Source organism: Ovis aries, chromosome 11 (assembly GCF_016772045.2).
Source record: "Ovis aries strain OAR_USU_Benz2616 breed Rambouillet chromosome 11, ARS-UI_Ramb_v3.0, whole genome shotgun sequence".
Classification (NCBI taxonomy): Eukaryota; Metazoa; Chordata; class Mammalia; order Artiodactyla; family Bovidae; genus Ovis; species Ovis aries.
The window spans coordinates 53,432,005-53,453,738 of NC_056064.1; the positions used below are offsets into that span (position 1 = coordinate 53,432,005).

Below are 21,734 nucleotides of genomic sequence, written 5' to 3' on the forward strand. Positions count from 1 at the left end.
TTTGGGCCATGAGGTATGTAGGACCTGAGGTCCTGGAGCAGGGGTTGAACCCACACTCCCTGCACCGGAAGGTGAAGTCCGAGCCCCCAGACTGCCAGAGACGTCCCTGGAGGGAGCTTCAGATTGCTGCCCTCTGGTGACCTGCGAGCCAGTGAAAGTTCAGCCTGTTCTCAAACACAGGTGGTTTTTTATCATCACCTTCAGCCACGTTGGTCACGAAGTCAATAATGCCGCCGGCCACTTGTACCAGCTGCAGAGGCAACAGTCAGTTTGGGTGTGTTTCCATCACCTCTGTAGATCATGCCACGTAGGGCAAAGAATGACTTCTGAGCATTAGGCTGGTAGTCAGTATAGTCATATATACTCATATTCTTGGGGGAAAACACAGAAAGTTAATGTGCTGGACTGAAATAACTCCTAACTTTGCTTTTCTTACCATTAGAAATGGTCTGCTGTTAAATTCTCAAGGATTAGTCACTACCTTACCCCCTGGTGGCTCAGACGGTTAAGCATCTGTCTACAATGTGGGAGACCCGGGTTCAATCCCTGGGTCAGGAAGATCCCCTGGAGAAGGAAATGGCAATCCACTCCAGTACTATTGCCTGGAAAATCCCATGGACAGAGGAGCCTGGTAGGCTACAGTCCATGGGGTCGCAAAGAGTTGGACACGACTGAGCAACTTCACTTTCACTTTACCCCCTGCTTGGGTAATTCAATCTCAGTTCTGTTGTGACAATCCACTCCAGTACTCTTGCCTGGAGAATCCCATGGAGGGAGGAGCCTGGTGGGCTACAATCCATGGGGTCGCAAAGAGTCAGACACGACTGAGCGACTTCACTTTCTGTTGATCTAGCACTCATATTTTTAAATTTAGTCTTAGAGGAATCATGAATCAAACCATGTTTTTCATTTTAATGTGGAAAGCCTACAGCAGTGAAAACCCTAACACAAATGCAAATAAACACATAAAAATCTATGTATTACTTTTAACAAAGTTATAAGAGCTTTTACTTCAAGCAGTATCTACAAAAGTTTCAATGTGGCAAGAAAATGTGGAACTCACTAATAGAATTTCAATTGGATATGAATGAATTCATTAAGTAACTTGCACCACAAGAAAGACAAGTTTATGAAGATTTTGTGAGTTGTTTTTCAGTTGCTGCTCTGTAATAGTGTTTCAAAAGTACAAATATATTTGCAGCATGTTTCAAAAGTCTCCCAAGTTCCACAGTCACAGCTAGCATCTGAATTTACTGAGCACCTACTACATGTAGGCTCTGTGCTGAGTATGAATCAAGTACCTCAGTTTTTCAATATAAGCTTCTTAAATCAAAACACCAAGCTATACAAGTCTGACTATACAATCTCTGTTAAGATTGGTCAGAAGACCATATTTCAGTGTGGAGAGTAACCGTATACTTGACTATTAAACTGGTGGCAGTTAAGCAGGTGGGATTCTATTCAATGAATACATTTGATCATTTCTTCTCTTCCTAGCTTTTTGCTGACGATCATTGACCGACATCCTCTCTACTAGGAATTTAGCAGATGAAAGTCAAGACTATTTGAAGACACATGGCGAAGTTGTCTAAAAATATTTTTTCCAAAAAAAACCACAAAGTCATGGTTTTTAGAAATGGTGCTGCAAATACTTCAATGTTACGTTGGAATTATTCCCCATATTAAAAGGCAGCACATGAGGGAAAAAAAAAATTGTGACATGTTTCTTTTAAATTCTAATCTAATACAAGAAGCCTCTTTGCCTCTCTAATTACAGACCTGAATTTCACTACCATGCTAGAACCAGTGCCAATTGCTGAATTACTTGAAACAGAAAGATTTAAGAAAATAATGCAGAATCATGGCAATTGAATTTCTCTAAAACTCCAGTAAAGAAAATTTTTTTACAGTGCTAATCCATGAGATCAAGCGGAGGGGAACAGGAGAGGAGAGCAGAGACGCTGACATTCTGAGGCTGGAAAGCAAATGAGCAAGTGGCCAGTTCTCCTATGAACCCAGAGAGAGCCGGCGTTGTACTGCAGGCCAGGACACCAATGAGCAGTGGGCAGCACAGAGCCCCAGGCCTCTCGGGGGCGGAGCAGGCAGTACCGTCTTGGGGTGCTCAAATATGTCAGTTAGAAATAGCCACTCCCCATAAAATGCTATCACCTCCCTGCACAGAAATCATGTGTGTGGTTCGAGATGTCCTAATTACCTGGGAGAAAAGGGTTTCACTATCAGTTTTCACTGCAGGGCTCTAAAGCATCTGCCGTGACGGATGTATACAGACTGACAAAGACCTTCAGTTTCTGGTGAGCAACAGGTTTAACTGAAGTAGCTAAAGTGAAAGAAAGTGAAAGTCGCTCAGTCGTGTCTGACTCTTTGCAACCCCATGGACTATACAGAATGTGGAATTCTCAGGCCAGGATACTGGAGAGAGTAGCCTTTCCCTTCTCCAGGGGATCTTCCCAACCCAGAGATCGAACCCAGGTCTCCCAAATTGCAGGCGGATTCTTTCCCAGCTGAGCCGCAAGAGAAGTAGCTATTGCCATCTGCAAACACACGAGAAACAAAATAAATAAGCAGGGGAAAGAGAAGTAAACCTTGAAATCGAAGCGAATGTATCTATCATCGAGCTAGCTTTGCTAAGGGTACAGTAAAGATGCCCATGTTTATTACTGAGCAGCAAAGGTGAAAACAGCAAACCAGTTCTCAGGTAGAAAGAGCGCTCTGGTTCTGGGTGGTTTACCTGGTTGGGGCTTACTGGGGTGCGGCTGTGCTCCAGCTCCAGGCAGCGGGGGCGGGCTCAGCCCTGCAGGCCCAGCACCCTGGGTGGGGCTCACGCTGGTCAGGGCCCCCGCGGGCAGTGGCTGACCTCTCTTTAACAGCTGCTTCTGTTCTTGCTGGCGGAAGCGTGGAGGCACCTCGCGAGGCAGGTAACGGGCTGCAGCTGGCTGCTGGCCGCCGGCAGACGCACGTTTGCCATTGCTGCCGCTGGAGAGGGTGCTGGTGGAAGTACTGGTACTGGTGCCGGCAGGCTGGGGCTGGCTTGAACAGGTCTTGGTAGGTTCTGGCACTAGAACGGACAGAAGGAAGAGACCCCAGCTCCTTAGTATTATCACCGCCTTCAACTCAACCCAAACCAAAGAAAACAGAACACAAAACCGAGGCATGACAATGTAGAGCTTTGGCAGCGAACTGCACCAAAGTCAGAGTCCCAGGCCTCAGACCCACGTTTCCTGTAAATGAACCTGGATCCCGAGCTGTAGCCCTTGGCCGGTTCCCTCGCCCAAAAGGCAGGCCATCAGGTGGGTCAGGGCCGCAGGGCTCCAGCGTGAGCGGGAGGCAGCTTAAAGGCCCGGCTCCTGGGCCCCAACCAGAAATTCACTTGGTTGGGCGGGAGGGGAGGCTGCCAGTCTGCATTTCTGCTAAGTTCTCAGGAGAGGCTGGTGCCCCAGGCCCTGGGCCCACACTTTGAGAACCACTGCTCTTGGTCAGTATTTCTCAAAATTAAGAGATCATCAGATGTCCATGAATTTTTATATAAATGTTTTAATTCTGAAGAAAATTATATAAATATATAAAAACTATTATTATCCCTTGCAATCAGCCTGAATTTCTCATTTCCCCAGTGAGTTCCACTGTCCATCCTGTGACTCCATTGTACACAGGATCCAAGAGGCCTCTGCCCATGATTCTTCTGCTGCCCCGCACGGCAAACCCTCAATTCTGGATGAAGCCACTGTCCACCCTCTCCACCCTGGCTTGGACTGCTGGGCAGTCTGAAATCAATGAGAACTCCTGGGCCCTAACCTCAGAGCACCCTCAGTGCTTCCTGACCAGCCTACAATTTCCTGGGTCTGCCTGACTCTACTACTGCTGTCGACGACTCACTGAACAACCTTCCATTCTCGGGCGATAATGTCTTTATCTCCCGACCCCAGAAGATAAACTTGACCTTATTCTCCAGAGAAATAAAGGCCAGCAGGCCAAAGCTGCAGGTGTCGGTCCCTATAGTATGCAGCACACGGCCGTCCGCCCCACACTTCTGTTCCTCTTCCCCCAGACTGGCACTCTGCTTCCCCGACTGCAAGACTCACATTTCTGCAGTGTTAAAATCACTTCACCGGAACGTGTCTTACCATCGATAGCATGTCCCTTTCTGGGCGGCACATGAAATACTAGGGCATCTCATAGTCTGTGGTGTCAGGACACACAGATGACTCCCTCCACAGCTCTGGGTCCTGTCTCAGGGACTGGGTGTCTTCAACCCATGACTCTCCCCAGAGCAGACAGAAAGGCCCAAAGCTGAAGACTGGGTCTCCCATTAATTCTTTGTTTTACAAATATTTTTATTTTTTATTCCAGGCAGACAGTAAAGAATCTGCCTGCAATGCAGGAGATCCAGGTTCAATCCCTGGGTGGGGAAGATCCCCTGGGGAAGAGAATGGCAACCCTCTCCGGTATTCTTGTCTGGAGAATTCCATGGACAAAGGAGCCTGGCAGGCTACAATCCATGGGGTCGCAAAGAATTGGGCACAACTGAGCAACTAACACACATATACTTTTTTTTTTCCCAGAGATTAGTAGATGGACATCGCTGAGTGCACAGGAGAAGAGAAATCCGGCCCCCGTGTTCACGTGTGGAGTAGAAGGGAACACATTTCCAGCCAGTAACCTGCCCAGGGATGAGGCCGCCCTGCCACCAGCTCCTCCTGGTCGGCACGTGAACGGGCCCACACCGGTGCTCTCCCCTGACAGTGGCTCTCCTGCTTGCCTCAACCCACACCCCACGCGAGCCACCTCCGACGGGTCCCCTCTCCTCCCGCACACTTCCTGAAGTCTGCTTCCTCACCTGCCCTGGGCCTCTCACCCAGCTCCTCTCACCCTCCTCTTCCTCCTTGATGCTGAAACCCTACGGCTCCCCGAGCTTTCTCTGCTGGCCCCTTGGTTGTGTATCGGCGGTGACCACTCTGACCCCCCGAGCCTCTCTTCTTCGGCCTTCATGACGCTGGAAGTCCATTCGCAGAGTTCCTCTGACCTCCGCAGCCACTCTTTCCTGCTCCCAGTGAGAGGCTGCCTCCTCCTCTAAAGTTCCACTGCAGACTCTCATCCTGGGTCACCTATCTACTTCCGCTTCACTCATCAATCCTGTGGTGATGGTCTAAGCCCTGGAGGGCCACTGGATGTCAACATTGATATGGACACTGATGTCTTAATGGGCAGTTCAAAGTCAGTGTGTCCCAAACACTCATCAGCTTTCTCACCTTGGCAGTGTTTTAGGGGTTCTTCCTGACCCAGGGATCGAACCTGCATCTCTTGCTTTGCAGGCAGATTCTGAGCGACAAAATAATGCATAAAGCAGTTGATCATATCTCAAGATTCAATAAAACATGGTAATTCCTAGTCATTCTCTAAATATCAGATTAAATGTCACTTCCCTTGAGAACCTTCCCTGATACAGCCAGGGCAGTCTAGGTGCTTCTGGAACATTCACAGTTCCCTGAATTTGCCACAGCATTCGGCATGGTATATTGCTTAGATGAACATCCGTTATTTACATATATATTTTCTTTTTTAAAGAAAGTGATAAAATCTATTATAGGGTGATTTTAAATGTAAAGGGGACGACCTTCAAATATATTTTCAAACATATTTTTTCCTGACATTGGCTTTTAGCTAATTAAGGTGGCAGCAGTACCTAAGTATTTACCCAAATGAGTGAAAAGCTTATGTCCGCACGCAAAATTCTCTACAGGAATGTTTATAGCAGTTTTATTCATAATGGCCCCAAACTGGAAGCAACCAAGATATTTTTCTATAGGTGAGCAGATAAAACAGACTGTGGCATATACATACAATGGACTCTCAGTCTTAAAAAGAAATGAGCTCTCAATACATTAAAAAATAAATGGAGGAACATTAAATGCATATTATTAGGTAAAAGAAGCCAGTCTGGAAAGGCCACATGCTCTGATTCCTACCATATAATGTTCTGGGAAGAAGCAAAACTACAGAGACCATAAGGCCTTCTTCAGTGGTTGAGAGGGGCTTGGGGCGGGGGCGGGGGTGGGGGGAGGGATGCGCAGGCCGGTGCGGGAGTCACCTGGGGTGGGGAATGACATGTGGTCCTGTAAGAGTGGGCACGTGGTGTGAGGGCAGTGGGCGCACAGAGAGTAACAGCAGGATCCTCTAACAGTGGACACACAACGTCAGGCATTCGAAAACCCATCAAACTGTACAACACAGAGCATGCACTCATAGCTAAACTACGGACTTCAGTTAATAATAACGTATCAATACTGGCTCAACAGCTGTAACAGAGGCATGACACCAAGGCAAGATGTTAATTAAGCACAGGGGAAATGGAGAGTGGGCTGGGGATGGAGAGACGCAACATGTGGGAACTCTTTATTTTCTGCTCAGTCTTTCTGTAAACCTAAAACTGCTCTTTAAAAAAAAAGAAAATAAAGTCTATTAGTTAAAAAGACCAAAAAAAAAAAAAAAGAGAGAGAGAGAGAGAGAATTCTGCCTGCCCTTGTTACAAGACCCCACTTCTCTTTTGTCATAACACACTGGCTGCCCAGCTACTACCAAAGTCAAGGTGCTTCCACCTGCCATCCATCCGGTCTGTTCAAAGAAAACCTACCTGAACTCAAAACCTGGAGGAAACAACTGCCAAGGACTTGGAAGCGACCGGAGCCTAAGGACCCAGCCCGACCTCCCCTTGCCCACACAGAGCCCGAGAGGCCCAAGTCTGCACTGCCCATATTAATACGGCAGCCACTAACCACGTCGCCGCTGAGCATGCGATGCATGGACCGAGATGCGCTTCAAAGAGTCAGCGCACAAAAACCTCACTGATGTTTATCTTGATCTCACATTGAAATGACAACATTTTTTGAATACACTGAATTAAACATATTAAGTACTCTCACCTATTTGTTGTTAAATCTTAAAATGTTGCTACTACTATCGGGCAACTAACAATCTCAACTGATTGAGAATCTTAAAATCTGGATCTGTTCTTGTAATACAGATAAATCGAACGGTCAGGTCTTGACTAGCCACGCGTGCTCTTCAGAACCAAATTTCTCCATCTGTCGTTCCCCAAAGACATACGGCTAGGGTGTCCAAGCAATCCTGAAGTTCTCCTTCTCAAACGGGCCCAGATCTAAGGGTCCACAGACCAGTCCACCCCTACACATCACTATTTTCACAGTAGAACGCATTAAGGCAAGGGGAATTGTAGCTTGATTTGTATCGATCAGCAACAAATGATTTGTCTTATTTAGGAAAAAAAAATTAGAACGGCAGCCAGGGAATAACTATAGCAAATAAAGAGCTTCCAGCAAGCTCAGCGTCACATGAGTGACACCTGCTGGTGAAAAAGCAGGGCATTAAATCCTTATGTGAGACAGCAAGTCCTGTCAACCAATTTTCTTTCCAAGAAACAGTTTCCTGCTTTCGGGTAAAAATTTCAGAGGATACTGTCACACCAGAGTTCAAATAGTTTACAAATTCCTACGACTGCTTTTCCAAAACAACTGGCCACTATACAGGCAGGAAGTTCAGACTGTCTCTTGAGTGCCCCGGGGGAATAAGCTTTGACACTACACTGCCATCTCTAGGAGACCAAGACAGAAGGCACTGCCCTGCTGGCCCAGCCTGCTTAGCTTTTATTCCACTCTGGACTCCCAAGTCCTACCTTCTGCTTCTCTAGTCATTTTCCACGGCCTGAGCCGCCAGTACTGCCATCTGGACCGGCCCCCCGCCCCTGCCCCCGCCCCGCCCAGGCCCCCCGGGCTTCCTTTCACTATGCTAACCACACCTCTGAATCATCCCAAACTTCAGTCTGGTTTCCAGACCGCCTGAAGTTGCAGGCTCAGAAAGCTGATGGGTTCTGGTCCTACTTAAGCGATTCAAAGCCAAGCTCCTACTGCTGCTAACGTTCCTTTTGAAATCTACCATAGTCTGCCCAAAGCCCCGTTACCCTGTTTCAAGCTTTCCCTGCCTTTTCCAAATCCTTCTCTCAGTCTCTTACTGGGACTCTAGGTACTGAGACCAAAGCTACTCATGCATTTACACACATGAAGGCTTTCCAGCGCCCAGCTCCACGTGCTGGGACCTTCCAGTGGACACAAAAGGTGGACTCCCACCCTCCCAGGCCCTCTGCTCACATTTTAGCAGGGGGAGACGACTTGACGAACAAGATGCCTATTAAGCTAAGTGGTCACTGGAAGGTCCTAAGTGCTGTGAAAAATGAGGAAAGCCGGGTGGGGCACACGGGACTAAAGCTGACTTTTCTCCTGTGGCCTGCTATCAGCGTCCCCCCCACAGGTGTCAGTATCCTCATTTATCCTCTCAGAATTTACTTATTTAGGAAATATTTAATGAGTGCCTATTTTGTGCCAGGCACTGAGTGCACTGAGGAAAATAAATAGGTATAGTTCCTGTAAGATACTAACTTAAAAATGATTCCACAAGTAAACAGTGATAAGCTGCCACACGCATGATAAGCATGTGGGACAGAAGAACCTCACTTGGGTTAGGGACTCAGAGAAAGCTCCGCTGAGGAAGTGACCGCTAAGCTGGGCCAGGGGAGCTTGCCTGCGAGCTCACTCCCAACCAGCCCGGACCGGGCATGGGAAGATCTTGAAATGGGAAAACGCTTCCGTGCCTTGAAGGCCTGAGACAAGGCTGGTGAAGTCTTTGTAGACATTCTGGACCCCATTGCTTGGCCACTGGCCGGAAGAGCACTCGGGGGCAGCCTGGTGGAGGGCGACCCCGTGGTCCTGGTTGCAGGGCACAGACAAACCTGGAGCCTCCAGTTTTGGGCAGAAGTTCTCTGAGGACAGGCTCCTCTGATTACAAACTCATGGGGAGTCCAGGATGCTGTGACTGCAACTGGTTGTTTACTCCACAAGCAGGTGACCTTGATCAAGAACCGACTGTACGGGCCCCAGAGCCAGGAGTTGTACCCGACAGCACCTCTGTGTCCCATTCTACACACCTAGGGGGCTGGGTTCTGGCTAGGATCTACCTTATGCTACTCATCAGAAACTTAACAAAGCAGGGGAGGGTGGGGTGCCCAGTGCATTAAGGCATTTCCATCTTATTACCCAAGTCATCCTAAAAGACGTTCTTTTGTTGTTAAAAAAAAAAAAAATCTTTGGAAATAATTGAGACGTACAAAAGGGCATAGAGACCAAATAGTCAACAAACCTCCATGGACCCAATCTCCAGCTTAAGAAGGAAAAAAAATGTCACTGATTCCACCAAAGGTTCTTCTCTCCCTCTCACGGGCTGCACGCACCACCTCCCCCAGGAGGCCCTGGCCATGCACACTTTGGGGTTTATTCCTCCCGTGTGTGGCTCCTCTTCAGATCTGGTGTTGTGGCTATGAGCCCAGACCCATCTGCTTAAATCTCAGCTCTGCCACTGAGTGAACCTGGGTGAGTTATTTAACTCTCCGCCCTTCAGTGGTGCTGTCTGTATAAATGCAGGAAGGCAGAGGATGAAGTGAGGGTAACAATCAATACCTTACTGAGATGTTCTTTGAGAAGTGAATATTAACATCTGTAAAGAGCCCTTTAGAACAGTGTCGGACACACAGCAAGTGCTCCATAGGTATATTATGTTACAGAAAAAGTTCAGTGACATTTGCTGAAGATGGTAAAGCAGACTCGATCCAAGGCTGTCACATCGGGGCCACTGCAAGGGGACTTTACAGTAGGGGAGAGACTGGCTCAACCAAGAATACAGTGTGAGCAAGTAGGAACTTAAGAGTAAGGACCTAATGAACGGCCATCCTGAAATTTTAAAAGCCTTACAAGAGCAGCAAAGGTGCCCCCCCACCGACCAGCACACCAACCACAGGCCAGCAGGGGCCAGTCCACAGCTGCAAGGATCCAGCAGTGACCTGAGTGCCCTCTGCCCACTGTCCCAGCTCCGAGTGTGAGCACTGCCCTGGAGGTGGTGGAGGCTTTGGCACGGGGTCCCGGTTCCCAATCACTGTCTCAGTGGCAGCTTCCTGACGGCTGGGCTGCGGCAGTGACACAGTGCTCTTGAGGTCAGCAGGGCCTGCAGGGCCTCCTGCCTTTTCCCCTGGAAGCGGCTCTTCTGGAGGGCCCTCTGGGGAGTCATATTTGCATCCCAGCCGAGGGCACGCCCTCTCTCCAATGACTGTATAAGCACCCAATTCTCTGCACCTAAACTCATTTCTCCTTAATATAGCTAGAGTGGTTTCTATATCCTTCAATTCAGCTCTGGTGAAGAGCACAATTTCCTGCCCCCCGCCGCCCAGCAAGTAGTACATTTAAATCTTTCACTCACCTAGACAGCATCACAGTATATGCTATAAGCATATATGCTCATATATATATGCTATGAGATATTCAACAACTGTTCCTTTCTAACAGCATTTCCTATAATGAGACTTACCTACATACACCTGGATTAAAGTCTCACAGGCTACCTCCACTAGTCTAAGGCACACTGACAAGGAGTCATGCAATGGATTAGAGAGGTATATTTTAAAAGTAAGCTTTTATAGGTAAATGTTAACTAGAGGGACCTTTTAACCTACACATTTCAACATGTTTTGCTTCTGAAATTTGGATGCATCTTACAATTGGTGTATAAACTTAATATAGTTTCCTCATTCACCCGCCAACTCCACCAATAAGGCATTATTAAATCCATGGTATGACCTATATATATATATATCCCCCACCCCCCGCCATGCTGCTCGACTTATGGGATCTTAGTTCTCTAGTGAGGGACTGAACCGGCGCCCTAGGTAGTGAAGGCTTGGAGTCCTAATCACTGGACTGCCAGGGAATTTCCATTATGTTCTACCTATAATTGATGGTATCTTAGTACTTAAGAGAGATAAGTTTTTGTATGATAAAGCAAAGAATTTCTCTTATGCACAGACACCACACAATGACAAGAAATGGAAAAATATTTTAAAACCTTACATTAATTTCAGCCATTTCGGAACATATACACAAAGATTCAGAGTTTCTTAAAATTTTAAATTTAGTGGCATACGTATGTTAACTATTTGCAAATGGGACTATGAAAGAGAACTATTCTCCTGTGCTGAAACAATCAGAGATTCCAAGGAATATTTTCATTATTACAATCACTTCTGCAATCTACACAGCAACAAACACTGCAGGGAGAAGTTCCCTGAGAACAATGGGACGCAAGCTGAAGACAGCGAGAGCGAGGGCCCATCTGCTGTGCGTGTCGCGGTCCCGGTGGGATGCAGAGCAGTGGCCTTCTGTTTGTTCTGTTGATGGCTTCTGGTTCATCTGTCACCATGGCAACTTTTAGAGCCCAACTCAAAATGAGCACAAACTCATTAGCTGCTAACTACATTAAGTTAGTGTCTGCTGCTAATGAGAAATGCTGTTCAGAGATATTTTCTATTCTAATGTATTACAGTTACCTCTCTAAAAGGTATTAAACTGAATTAAATGCTACTCATAATATATCACACTGGATAATACAAACGTTACAGCAGAATTACTTTAATAATGACTATTAACAGTAAGAATCATTTCATTAAAAGGTTACCATGTTTTGGTCCTTGGATTCTTCCACTCTGAGAAAATGTATTATCGGTCATACAGGCAAACATTTCTAGGTTCTTTTAAACACTGGTCAGCTGATTCAGAAAATCAAAATAGAAAACTTTGATAACAGCCTGTTAAAGCCAAGCAGCCAATACAGCAATTAGCACATACTGGCTTTTCTTTTAGCTAATTAATTTTGGCTGTGCTGGGTCTTCGTTGCTGTGCAGGGGCTCTCTCTATTTGCGGCGAGCAGGGGGCTACTCTCTAGGTGCGGTGTGCGGGCTTCTCATTTCCGTGGCTTCTCTTGTTGCAGAGCGCAGGCTCTAGGCACTCAGGCTGGAGAGCACAGGCTCAGCAGCTGCGGTGCGCAGGGTGAGCTGCCCCGAGGCATGGGGACTCTTCTCAGCTCGGGGTGGAACCTGTTTCCCCTGCACTGGCAGGCGGATTCTCAACCACTGGACTACCAGGAAGCCCTGGCTTTTCTATAACCTCAATACGGACCATCGCTTGAAACACTTCTCAAAGAGGCGACGCACAGGACAGACACGCAGGGTAAAGAAGTCTGGGGAGTGTACAAGCTTCTAAGTCTGACCTCCTCTCTCTCCATGCGCAATCATCCCAAGCAGAACAAGCTCTAGGAACAAACAGTGAATCTGAAACCGTGTAAAACAGGTTTCCATGGGATTATGTCTCACCTGTGTTCTCCCAGGACGTGCATATTGCCTTGTGCAAGAGGGCCGTGGGCATGTGTGTTAATAAATTCGTAAATTGTGGGCATGAATTTATTCACAAAACAGAAACAGACTCACAGACATAGCAAACAAACTTATGACTACCAAAGAGGAAAGGGGCAGAGGGGAGGATAAATCAGGAGTCTGGGATTAGCAGGTGCAATCTACTATGCATAAAACAGATCAACAGGGCCCTGCTGGATAGCACAGGGAACTATATTCAGTATCTTGTAATAACCTATAAAGGACAATCATCTGAAAAAGAAAAAAAAACATGTATAACTCAACGACTTTGCTGTACACTTGAAACACTAGATCAACTCTTCTTCAATAAGATAAATACATCGTGGAATAGCACTAATCTGGAGTTGCTTTTCTCCCTCCTAGTACAGAATCCTACAACCTGCCAGAAGAGGGAGCCCCAGTTAGCTACTCCAACACGTAGTCAGAGAACGCAGGGGAGCGGAAGGGAAACCTGACCACGCTGACTACTCACTGTGAGAAGCCTCCAGGCCGCTCTCACGTCCTGGTCCTCCCCGACCACTTTCGTCCCCATCCACCACCTCTCCTCTCCTTGCTGATGGCTCCCAGGCCCTGCGGCCTTCTGTCTGTTTGGGGTCCAGCCAGCCTCTGTGAGAACGCTGCTCCCTCTGTCCCGGGGAGCCCTCTGCCCTCTCTGCACTCTCCCAGGCCTAGGCTCTCAGTCATCCTTTGGCTCTCACCAAAGCAGCACTCAGGACGCCCCTCCTAATCCCAGCCTCATCCATGCTTCTGAGTTCTATGCTCTCATGACCAACGTTCCTCTTCTTCGGGGAGGTCAGTCACGGCACCTGCAGCAGCGTGACTGATGTTTACATCCACTCCCTACAAGACTCTAAGTCCCAGGAGAGTGTGAAACAGATCTATTTTTAAAATATTTTTCTCCCCACAGTGAACAGCATGGTGCCAGGCAAATACAAGGTGTTCAACAGATACCTGCTGGATCACATGGTTGCTAGCCTAGATGGTCTCTGACTTCTGCCCATTCTATCAATATGACACCTTCCTTCCTCCCTACTCTCGCCACTTAGCATCTGGAGGCTGGACTAGGCAGTGGTCTAGCTGTACCTACTGCCTCTAGCCCTCCAACTGTTTAATCCATCTTCAATCTGGCACTTTCAGTGATCTTTCTAAAATATAAGCTCATGCTGTCACTCCCCCACTTAAAACTCTCCAGTGGCTCTCCTTTATGGTCAGACAGGCTCATGCCTCATAGATGGGTTTGGGATGACTGAGACAGGCATCTCACCTCTTGCTGGTGTCCACAGCTAAGCTAAGCTAGGCACCCGGCAGGGGAGTGGTCCAGCTCCAGCAGGTGTTTATCTCACTCTCAATCACTGCTGTCCTTGCCCCCAGTTGTCTCGTTTGTTTTTAGTAAGATAACCTTAAAGATTATCTTTTCTTATAGAAATATAAACATTGGATGAAAAGATGATCAAATGAATGTAACTTAACATCTTTTCAGGTAGAAGACGGGGGATAAATAAAACACAACACCAGAACATTCTGTTGTGTTCACTTGCTTACGTATCCATTGCTTATGTAGTTAGCTCCTACTACTAGTATCTTTATTTGAGAACAGAGACCTTATCTCTGCTATCTGCTAGGTATTTATAAGCAATCAAATTAATTAAGTGAACTAACTTGACAACTCTAGGTAATATAATGTGACCAATATTTAGCTCATTTATTAATGCAATCTTTAGTAGGTATGTCAAAAGCTGAGTAAAATGTGATCATACTGGAAGTGCATGTTTACTGATGTAACTATCATAGAAATAACTGCACACATAGAAAAAAAGGGGAAATGACTGAGGTATGCAGAAAACTAAGCTGCACTGATGGGACTTTCTGCCCAACTCTAGAGGCCAAATTAATACTATAAACCAATCTAGAGTCAAAGAACAAGTAACTCAGAAAGTAGCGGCAAAATATTAGGATATACCTTCACCAAAGAAGATGGCAAAAAAAGCGCATAAAGGTCATGTCCAACATCATTAGCCATTAGGGAAATGCAAATCAAAACCACAAAGAGGTACCACATCTATTAGAAAGGCTAAAATTGTGAAGACTGACTTTCCAAGTGTTAATGAGGATTCAAAGAGCTGTGAAATGAGATAATCACTGTGGAAGAGTTCCGCAGTTTCTTGAAAAGTCCAACACCTATCTACCAGAAGATCCAGCCATTCTACTCCCAGGCATTTACCAGAGGAAAATGAAAGGACAGTCACTCAGATAGAGACTTGCACATGGATGTGCACAGGCACTTTATTTTATCATGGCTAAACACTGAAAAGAACTCAAATGTCCATGGACAGATGAGTGGATAAAGCAACTGTGAAAAACTCAAACACTGGAATACTACTCAGCAATAGAAGGGAACGACCTCCTGATACAGTAACGGGGATGGCAATCACAAGACCAGGCTGAGTGAGAGCAGCCAAGGGTGCGCGTGGTGTGAATCTGTTTATGTAACCGTCTAGGAAACCTTCTGCGGTGGCAGAAAGTAGGCCAGTGTCTGCCCAGAGGCTGATGAGAGACGAAGGAGACGTGGGTTGGGAAAGGGCATGGGGTACATTCAGGGATGACGGATGCTATCCTGATTTCGGGAATGGTTTCACAGGTGTGCACAAGCCAATGTTTAGTAAACTGTTCTCTTTAGATACATGCAGTTTACTGTTTGTGAGTTCAGTTCAGTTCAGTCGCTCAGTTGTGTCCGACTCTTTGCAACCCCATGGATCACAGCACGCCAGGCCTGCCTGTCCATCACCAACTCCCAGAGTTCACTCAGACTCACATCCATCGAGTTGGTGACGCCATCCAGCCATCTCATCCTCTGTCTTCCCCTTTTCCTCCTGCCCACAATCCATCCCAGCATCAGAGTCTTTTCCAATGAGTCAACTCTTTGCATGAGGTGGCCAAACTATAACCCAATAAAGCTCTTGCAAAAAAAAAAAAAGAAAGCAATCTGGGTAAACAAATTACTTCTCAGAAAGCAGACTGTGAGCTTCTCTTAGAGCTATAAATTATACCTTCACGCCTGGAGACTGTCTTTTATGTTTAATGTGTCAGGGAAGCTATGCTAAACAGAGATGTGGACTTCCATGTCACCTGAGGCCTGTGCAGAAGACGCAGTTAAAGGGCCACGTAAAAGGAAACATAAATCACCACTGGGTTTACTTCCTTTCCTCTAAAATCTGATCAAGGAAGTATTACGTGTGTGTGCCTCTATGTATATATATATTTTTATGTGTGTGTGTGTACACACACATATATATATATATATATATATATATATAATTTCTTAGGGTTTTTTCCCAATAATTTTTATCTCTTTGAATTGCCTACATATTTAGGGGAAAAATATCACAGCTTAATACACTTTCCTTTGTTCCCATGGAAAAAATGTTCATGCATTTATGATATCTTCCTTTCCCTAGGGATTTAATAGTAAAATTAAATAATTCCTTTAAACATAGAACAACACAGCTGAAGAATGACATAGCTAATGTTAAAAATCCTGTAAGACATCATCCCATAAAGATCTCTTACATAACAAATCTCTTAGGAATTTCTTCCAGCCTTATTTGAAAATGTCCTAAGTTATTTTTTTAACTGATATAGTACTGATAATAGATACACAGTATCTACATCTCCAGGCCCTTCATATGGAGAAAAATATATAATTGACAACCAGAAGGTGAAGATTCTAGTTCTAGTTTTGTTACTAACTAGCTGTCAAAACTTGTACAAACCATTTCAACTCTTTGAATCTCATTTCCCATCTAACATAGGAGTTAGATAATCTCTAAGGATCCTTCAAGCTCTAAGATTTTATTAATTTTGTAGATAGGCAAGTAAAATGCCATATTTTATAGAAAATATCATGCTGACTAGACTTTCAGATGCTGCTCTTAAGAGTAATTCATATACTCAAAATGGTATCTGCTTTGGTTATGTGGATGTGAACGTGAATACATATAAATTCAAGGAATTTGGCCAATTTTATTAACTCAGGGAAACACAGATCTGCTGCTTTATAAATACTAACTGCTGATTATTGTGTTGAGACCCCTGAAAGACTGAGCAAATGGTAATAAACTGCCTCAGCTAAAACAAAAAGTGCCACCTGATTGGCGAGGTGCAGAAATGTGGGTTCATTTCTGTTTATTTTTATCCATATCTGACTATGAAATCAGAAGGCATGCTTTAAACCTCAATTCTCACCACTTTTCACTCATGTTGAATGAAAGGGATTTATAAAGACATGTTTAGGGAATTCTCTGGCAGTCCAGTAGTTAGGCCTCTGTACTTTAACTGCTGAGAGTGCAGGTTCAGCCCCTGGTCTGGGAACCAAGCTCCCACCAGCCTTGTGGTGCAACAACAACAACAAAGCCAACATAAGGCACTGAAAGAATAGGCTTTCAACTGATTTACATTAACAGAAGCAGATAAAAGTTTGCTTAAAATGAACAATTAGAGACTGAATGCACAGTGAAGCCAAATACCTGATAGCAAAACGTACAGTCCTTCTGAGCAAGATGAGGAAACTAATTAAAATGTATGAATTTTTAAAAGTATATGACTCAAAATCATGACTCATTAAACATGTGGAGTTTGAGCCATGTTGGGTCATCAAGATATTCACTTTTATACATGATATAATTAACTTTGAACTTTTTGTATGAAACCTTACCTTTCTATCTTATGAACTTGAGAAAATCTGGCTAAAACCACTATATTAAATTCACTTCGCATTTATGAGTATAATTATAGTTAATCCTTAAAAAAAAAAAAACCCTTTAAATCCATGAAAAAACCCAGAAGACAATAAGAAAATTTAGGCTCTTAAGGTCATCACATCATAAAGCTACTATTTTCTCAGCCCAAATTAAGGACAGTGCCACAAATAAAGAAGAGATTAATGATTACTGAAACAAAACTCATTATAAACTGTCCAAAACTTAGAGATGAGCTACTCAGCAAGTATATAAGACACAAGTTAATGGTGTTTCAAAACAGGACGATAAACAAACAAACAAAACAGGATTATATCTGATTCCCTTTCCCCAACTATGAGAACATCTAGGGTCTCACTAAGGCATGGAGTTCAACTGGCTCTTCCACTGGTTACCAACGCAAAGGCAATGTTTAGCAGAATTTACATAGGACTGCTTTGTTTCTGAACAGACTCACACAGAGCTTTTCAAGTTGTTTAGTGCAGCTCCTTGAGGGGCAGGAGACAGGGAAGGGTTTAATCAGGGGAAGCAGCAGAGAGTCCATATAAAATGCACATTTATGTATAGAGAGAGATGCTTTCAAGGATGGTCAACAAAATGTTAACAGCTAGCTATCTCAACATGGAGGGACTTCACGTGAACTTTAAATTCTTTTTAGAAACAATGAGAATCTACTAATATTACTTACATTTTTCATCACAAGAAGAAACATAAGGGAAGGCTGGTTAAAACTACCACCACTGAAGACTAGGAAGCACTGGAGAAGAAGAGCCCCAGTCACAGAAACAGGCTTGGATTCCTACAGGGCACTCAGGGGGCAGAGGGGGAAGAAGCCGGGAAAGGTGACGGTGAACGCGCTGTCTGCATACAGAGCTCCAAAGCTGGACCAGGCAGGGACGCCGGGCGGACGCGGCGCCAGCGCTCCTGGCACAGAGTTTCCTCTGAACCCACTCGCTCGCCTAAAGCGTAAAAAGAAAATGACCTTAACAAAGACACTGCTAATCAGGATTTGGAAAAACAGAGACAACATTTTATTTATAATTTTGTAAAGCAGAATTTCTAGGTACCGAGTTTCCAGACAGGAGTAGGGGAGGAGAAGCAGCACGCTATATATTAGATTTAGCAAAGGAAAAAACTTCCAGTGAGATTTCGTTCTTCATTTTTCTTTTAAACGAAGATTCACAGTTCAAGTTCAATGGTTATAGCTTGATATAAAAAAAACTTTTTAAGCATAATTAAAGCTATAATGAAGACTGATCTATCAAGAATGGATTAGGCTACTCTCTAGGAGAAAGCAGAAAAGGTATAATGCCAAATTCAGACTTAAATTGAAGAAAGAAGGGAAAACCACTAGACCATTCAGGTATGACCCAAATCAAATCCCTTACAATTATACAGTGGAAGTGACAAATAGATTCAAGGGATTAGATCTGACAGACAGAGTGCCTGAGGAACTATGGACAGAGGTTCGTGACACTGTACAGGAGGCAGGGATCAAGACCATCCCCAAGAAGAAGAAATGCAAAAAAGCAAAACGGTTGTTTGAGGAGGCCTTACAAACCGCTGAGAAAAGAAGAGGAGCTAAAGGCAAGGGAAAAAGGGAAAGATGATACCCATCTGAATGCAGAGTTCCAAAGAACAGCAAGGAGAGGAAAGAAAGCCTTCCTCAGCAATCAATGCAAAGAAATAGAGGAAAACAACAGAATGGGAAAGACTAGAGAGCTCTTCAAGAAAATTAGAGATACCAAGGGAATATTTCATGCAAAGATGGGCACAATAAAGGACAGAAACGGTATGGACCTAACAGAAGCAGAAGATATTATTAAGAGGTGGCAAGAATACACAGAAGAACTGTACAAAAAAGATCTTCATGACCCAGATAACCGCAATGGTGTGACCACTCACCTAGGGCCAGACATCCTGGAGTCTGAACTCAAGTGGGCCTTAGGAAGCATCACTACGAAGAAAGTTAGTGGAGGTGATGGAATTCCAGTCGAGCTATTTCAAATCTTAAAAGATGATGCTGTGAAAGTGCTGCACTCAATACACTAGCAAATTTGGAAAACTCAGCAGTGGCCACAAGACTAGAAAAGGTCAGTTTTCATTCCAATCCCAAAGAAAGGCAATGCCAATGTTTAAACTACCGCACAACTGCACTCATCTTACACGCTAGCAAAGTAACGCTCAAAATTCTCCAAGCCAGGCTCCAACAGCACATAAACCATGAACTTCCAGATGTTCAAGCTGGATTTAGAAAAGGCAGAAGAACCAGAGATCAAATTGCCAACATCCGCTGGATCACAGGAAAAGCAAGAGAGTTCCAGGAAAACATCTACTTCTGCTTTATTAATTATCCCAAAGCCTTTGACTGTGTGGAACACAACAAACTGTGGAAAATTCTTAAAGAGATGGGAATACCAGACCACCTGACCTGCCTCCTGAGAAACTTGCATGCAGGCAAGAAGCAACAGTTAGAACTGGACATGGAACAACAGACTGGTTCCAAATTGGGAAAGGAGTACAATAAGGCTGTATGTTGTCACCCTGCTTATTTAACTTATATGCAGAGTACATCATGCGAATGCCAGGCTGGATGGAGCACAAGCTGGAATCAAGATTGCCGGGAGAAATATCAATAACCTCAGATATGCAGATGACACCACCCTTATGGCAGAAAGCGAAGAACTACTAAAGAGCCTCTTGATGAAAGTGAAAGATGAGAGTAAAAAAGCTGGCTTAAAACCCAACATTCAGAAAACTAAGATCATGTCATCCGGTCCCATCACTTCATGGCAAAGAGATGAGGAAACAATGGCAACAGTGAGAGATTTTATTTTGGGGGGATCCAAAATCACTGCAGATGGTGACTGCAGCCATGAAATTAAAAGACGGTTGCTCCTTAGAAGAAAATCTATGACCAATCTAGACAGCAAATTAAAAAGCAGAGACATTATTTTGCCAACAAAGGTCTGTCTAGTAAAAGCTATGGTTATACCAGTAGTCATGTATGGACTTGAGAGTTGACTATAAAGAAAACTGATCACCGAAGAATTGACGCTGTTGAACTATGGTTTTGGAGAAGACTCTTGAAAGTCCCTTGGACTGCAAGGAGATCAAACCAGTCCATCCTAAAGGAAATCAGTCCTGAATATTCATTGGAAGGACTGATGCTGAAGCTGAAACTCCAATACTTCGGCTACCTGATGTGAAGGACTGACTCGTAGGAAAAGACCCTGATGCTGGGAAAGATTGAAGGTGGGATGAGAAGGGGACGACTGAAGATAGGATGGTTGGATGGCATTACTGACTCAATGGACATGAGTTTAAGCAAGCTTTGGGCATTGGTGATGGACAGGGAAGCCTGGCGCGCTGCAGTCCATGGAGTCGCAGAGTCAGACACGACTGAGCAACTGAACTGAACTGATAATATAGGTACATGTATAACATATAAAGAGTTCTCTGAAAATGTTTAAATCAAAACTTAAAGAGGTTAAGTTTCAGTTATTGAGAAAGTTAAGTCAAACATGATGCTAAATAGCGGAGGCACTGCTCTACTAACACTACTGTTTATGCCACGTGCAATGTCAGAGAGCATGGCACTTAGTAATTGACATGGTCCTATTTGAGCTAATTATCAAAATAAAATCAACTCAAACTTCTATATGCTAACTGACACTGTATTATATCACCTTATTTATAACTGTAGCCTCTCACATAAGAGTATTCAACTCCTGGACTCACTCAAATCGTTAAACTCTTTGCTACATTCCCGTAACTGGGCCCTGGCCCTTCTGGGTGCTGCTGTGTGGCGGCAGCAGCGCTCTGACTTCTGGCGACTCTGTAGTGGGGGCCGTCACATCTGGCCAGGAGGTCAGAGACCTGCCTCTGGAAGCAGAGGCTGACCCCGCCCTGCTACTCAGGAGCTCTGAGCATCCCTTTCCCGATACAGGACTGTTCTATAGCACGGCAGGTACTGACATACAGTCGCTGCTGGGTGAAATGTCTGCTGTGTGCCCTTCACGGATGCTGCAAGTTCAGGAAGACTCTGGGCATGTCAGCCCTGCCACTGACCAGTTATACAGTTTTGGGGGCACTGGGCAAACTCTCAGGGCTTCAGTTTACTCGTGTGGACATGGCAGACGGCACCAACCACGACTGGAACTAATTCAGGGACAGGGTGCGTCTCAAAGCCGATGCCGGTGAGGGTGCCGGTCTCAGGCCTCCGAGGAGTGGGGTCATGAGAGGGCCTAAGGCAAAGGGGGGTCTGCCCCTCTGGCTACAGACTCTAGAGCAGGGGAAAGACAGGAAAATGCCAGACGGTTAGCAGGACAGGTCTGTGCTCTGTGTAGCCGTATAGTGTATTTCAACACTCGGTCAGGCCCAGCCTATGTTATCTGACACACAGGTCCAGCTGGAAACTCAGAACCACCACCTCGCAGGCAGTTTATTTATTAATTTTTTTAGGCAGTTAATTTTGAGTGGAACCAGTAATAATGGAGATCATGAGAAAAATTTAGACCTTGGCGCTGCTAATATTTATTAATGAATGACCTAGCAGCACTGTTATTTATCATTCAAAAAAGCACTTTTTCCCCCTGTTGTTTAGAAGGATGTTAATAATCATTATGTTCTGTTCTGAG

At 45.0% G+C, this 21,734-nt stretch overlaps 1 protein-coding gene across 3 annotated transcripts in view; it reads right to left on the reverse strand.

Annotated features, from left to right (window-relative positions):
* Positions 1 to 21,734, reverse strand: part of TNRC6C (trinucleotide repeat containing adaptor 6C) — a 116,492-nt gene that overhangs the window by 51,711 nt on the left and 43,047 nt on the right. For all 3 annotated transcript variants that reach the window (XM_060394971.1, XM_027974165.3, XM_060394966.1), the window contains one exon: positions 2,750 to 3,076. Coding sequence is in view for 2 of the 3 variants with exons in the window: in XM_027974165.3 (XP_027829966.3) it covers positions 2,750 to 3,076 (327 nt within the window). In the remaining variant the exon portion in view is untranslated. The remainder of the gene's footprint in view (positions 1 to 2,749; positions 3,077 to 21,734) is intronic.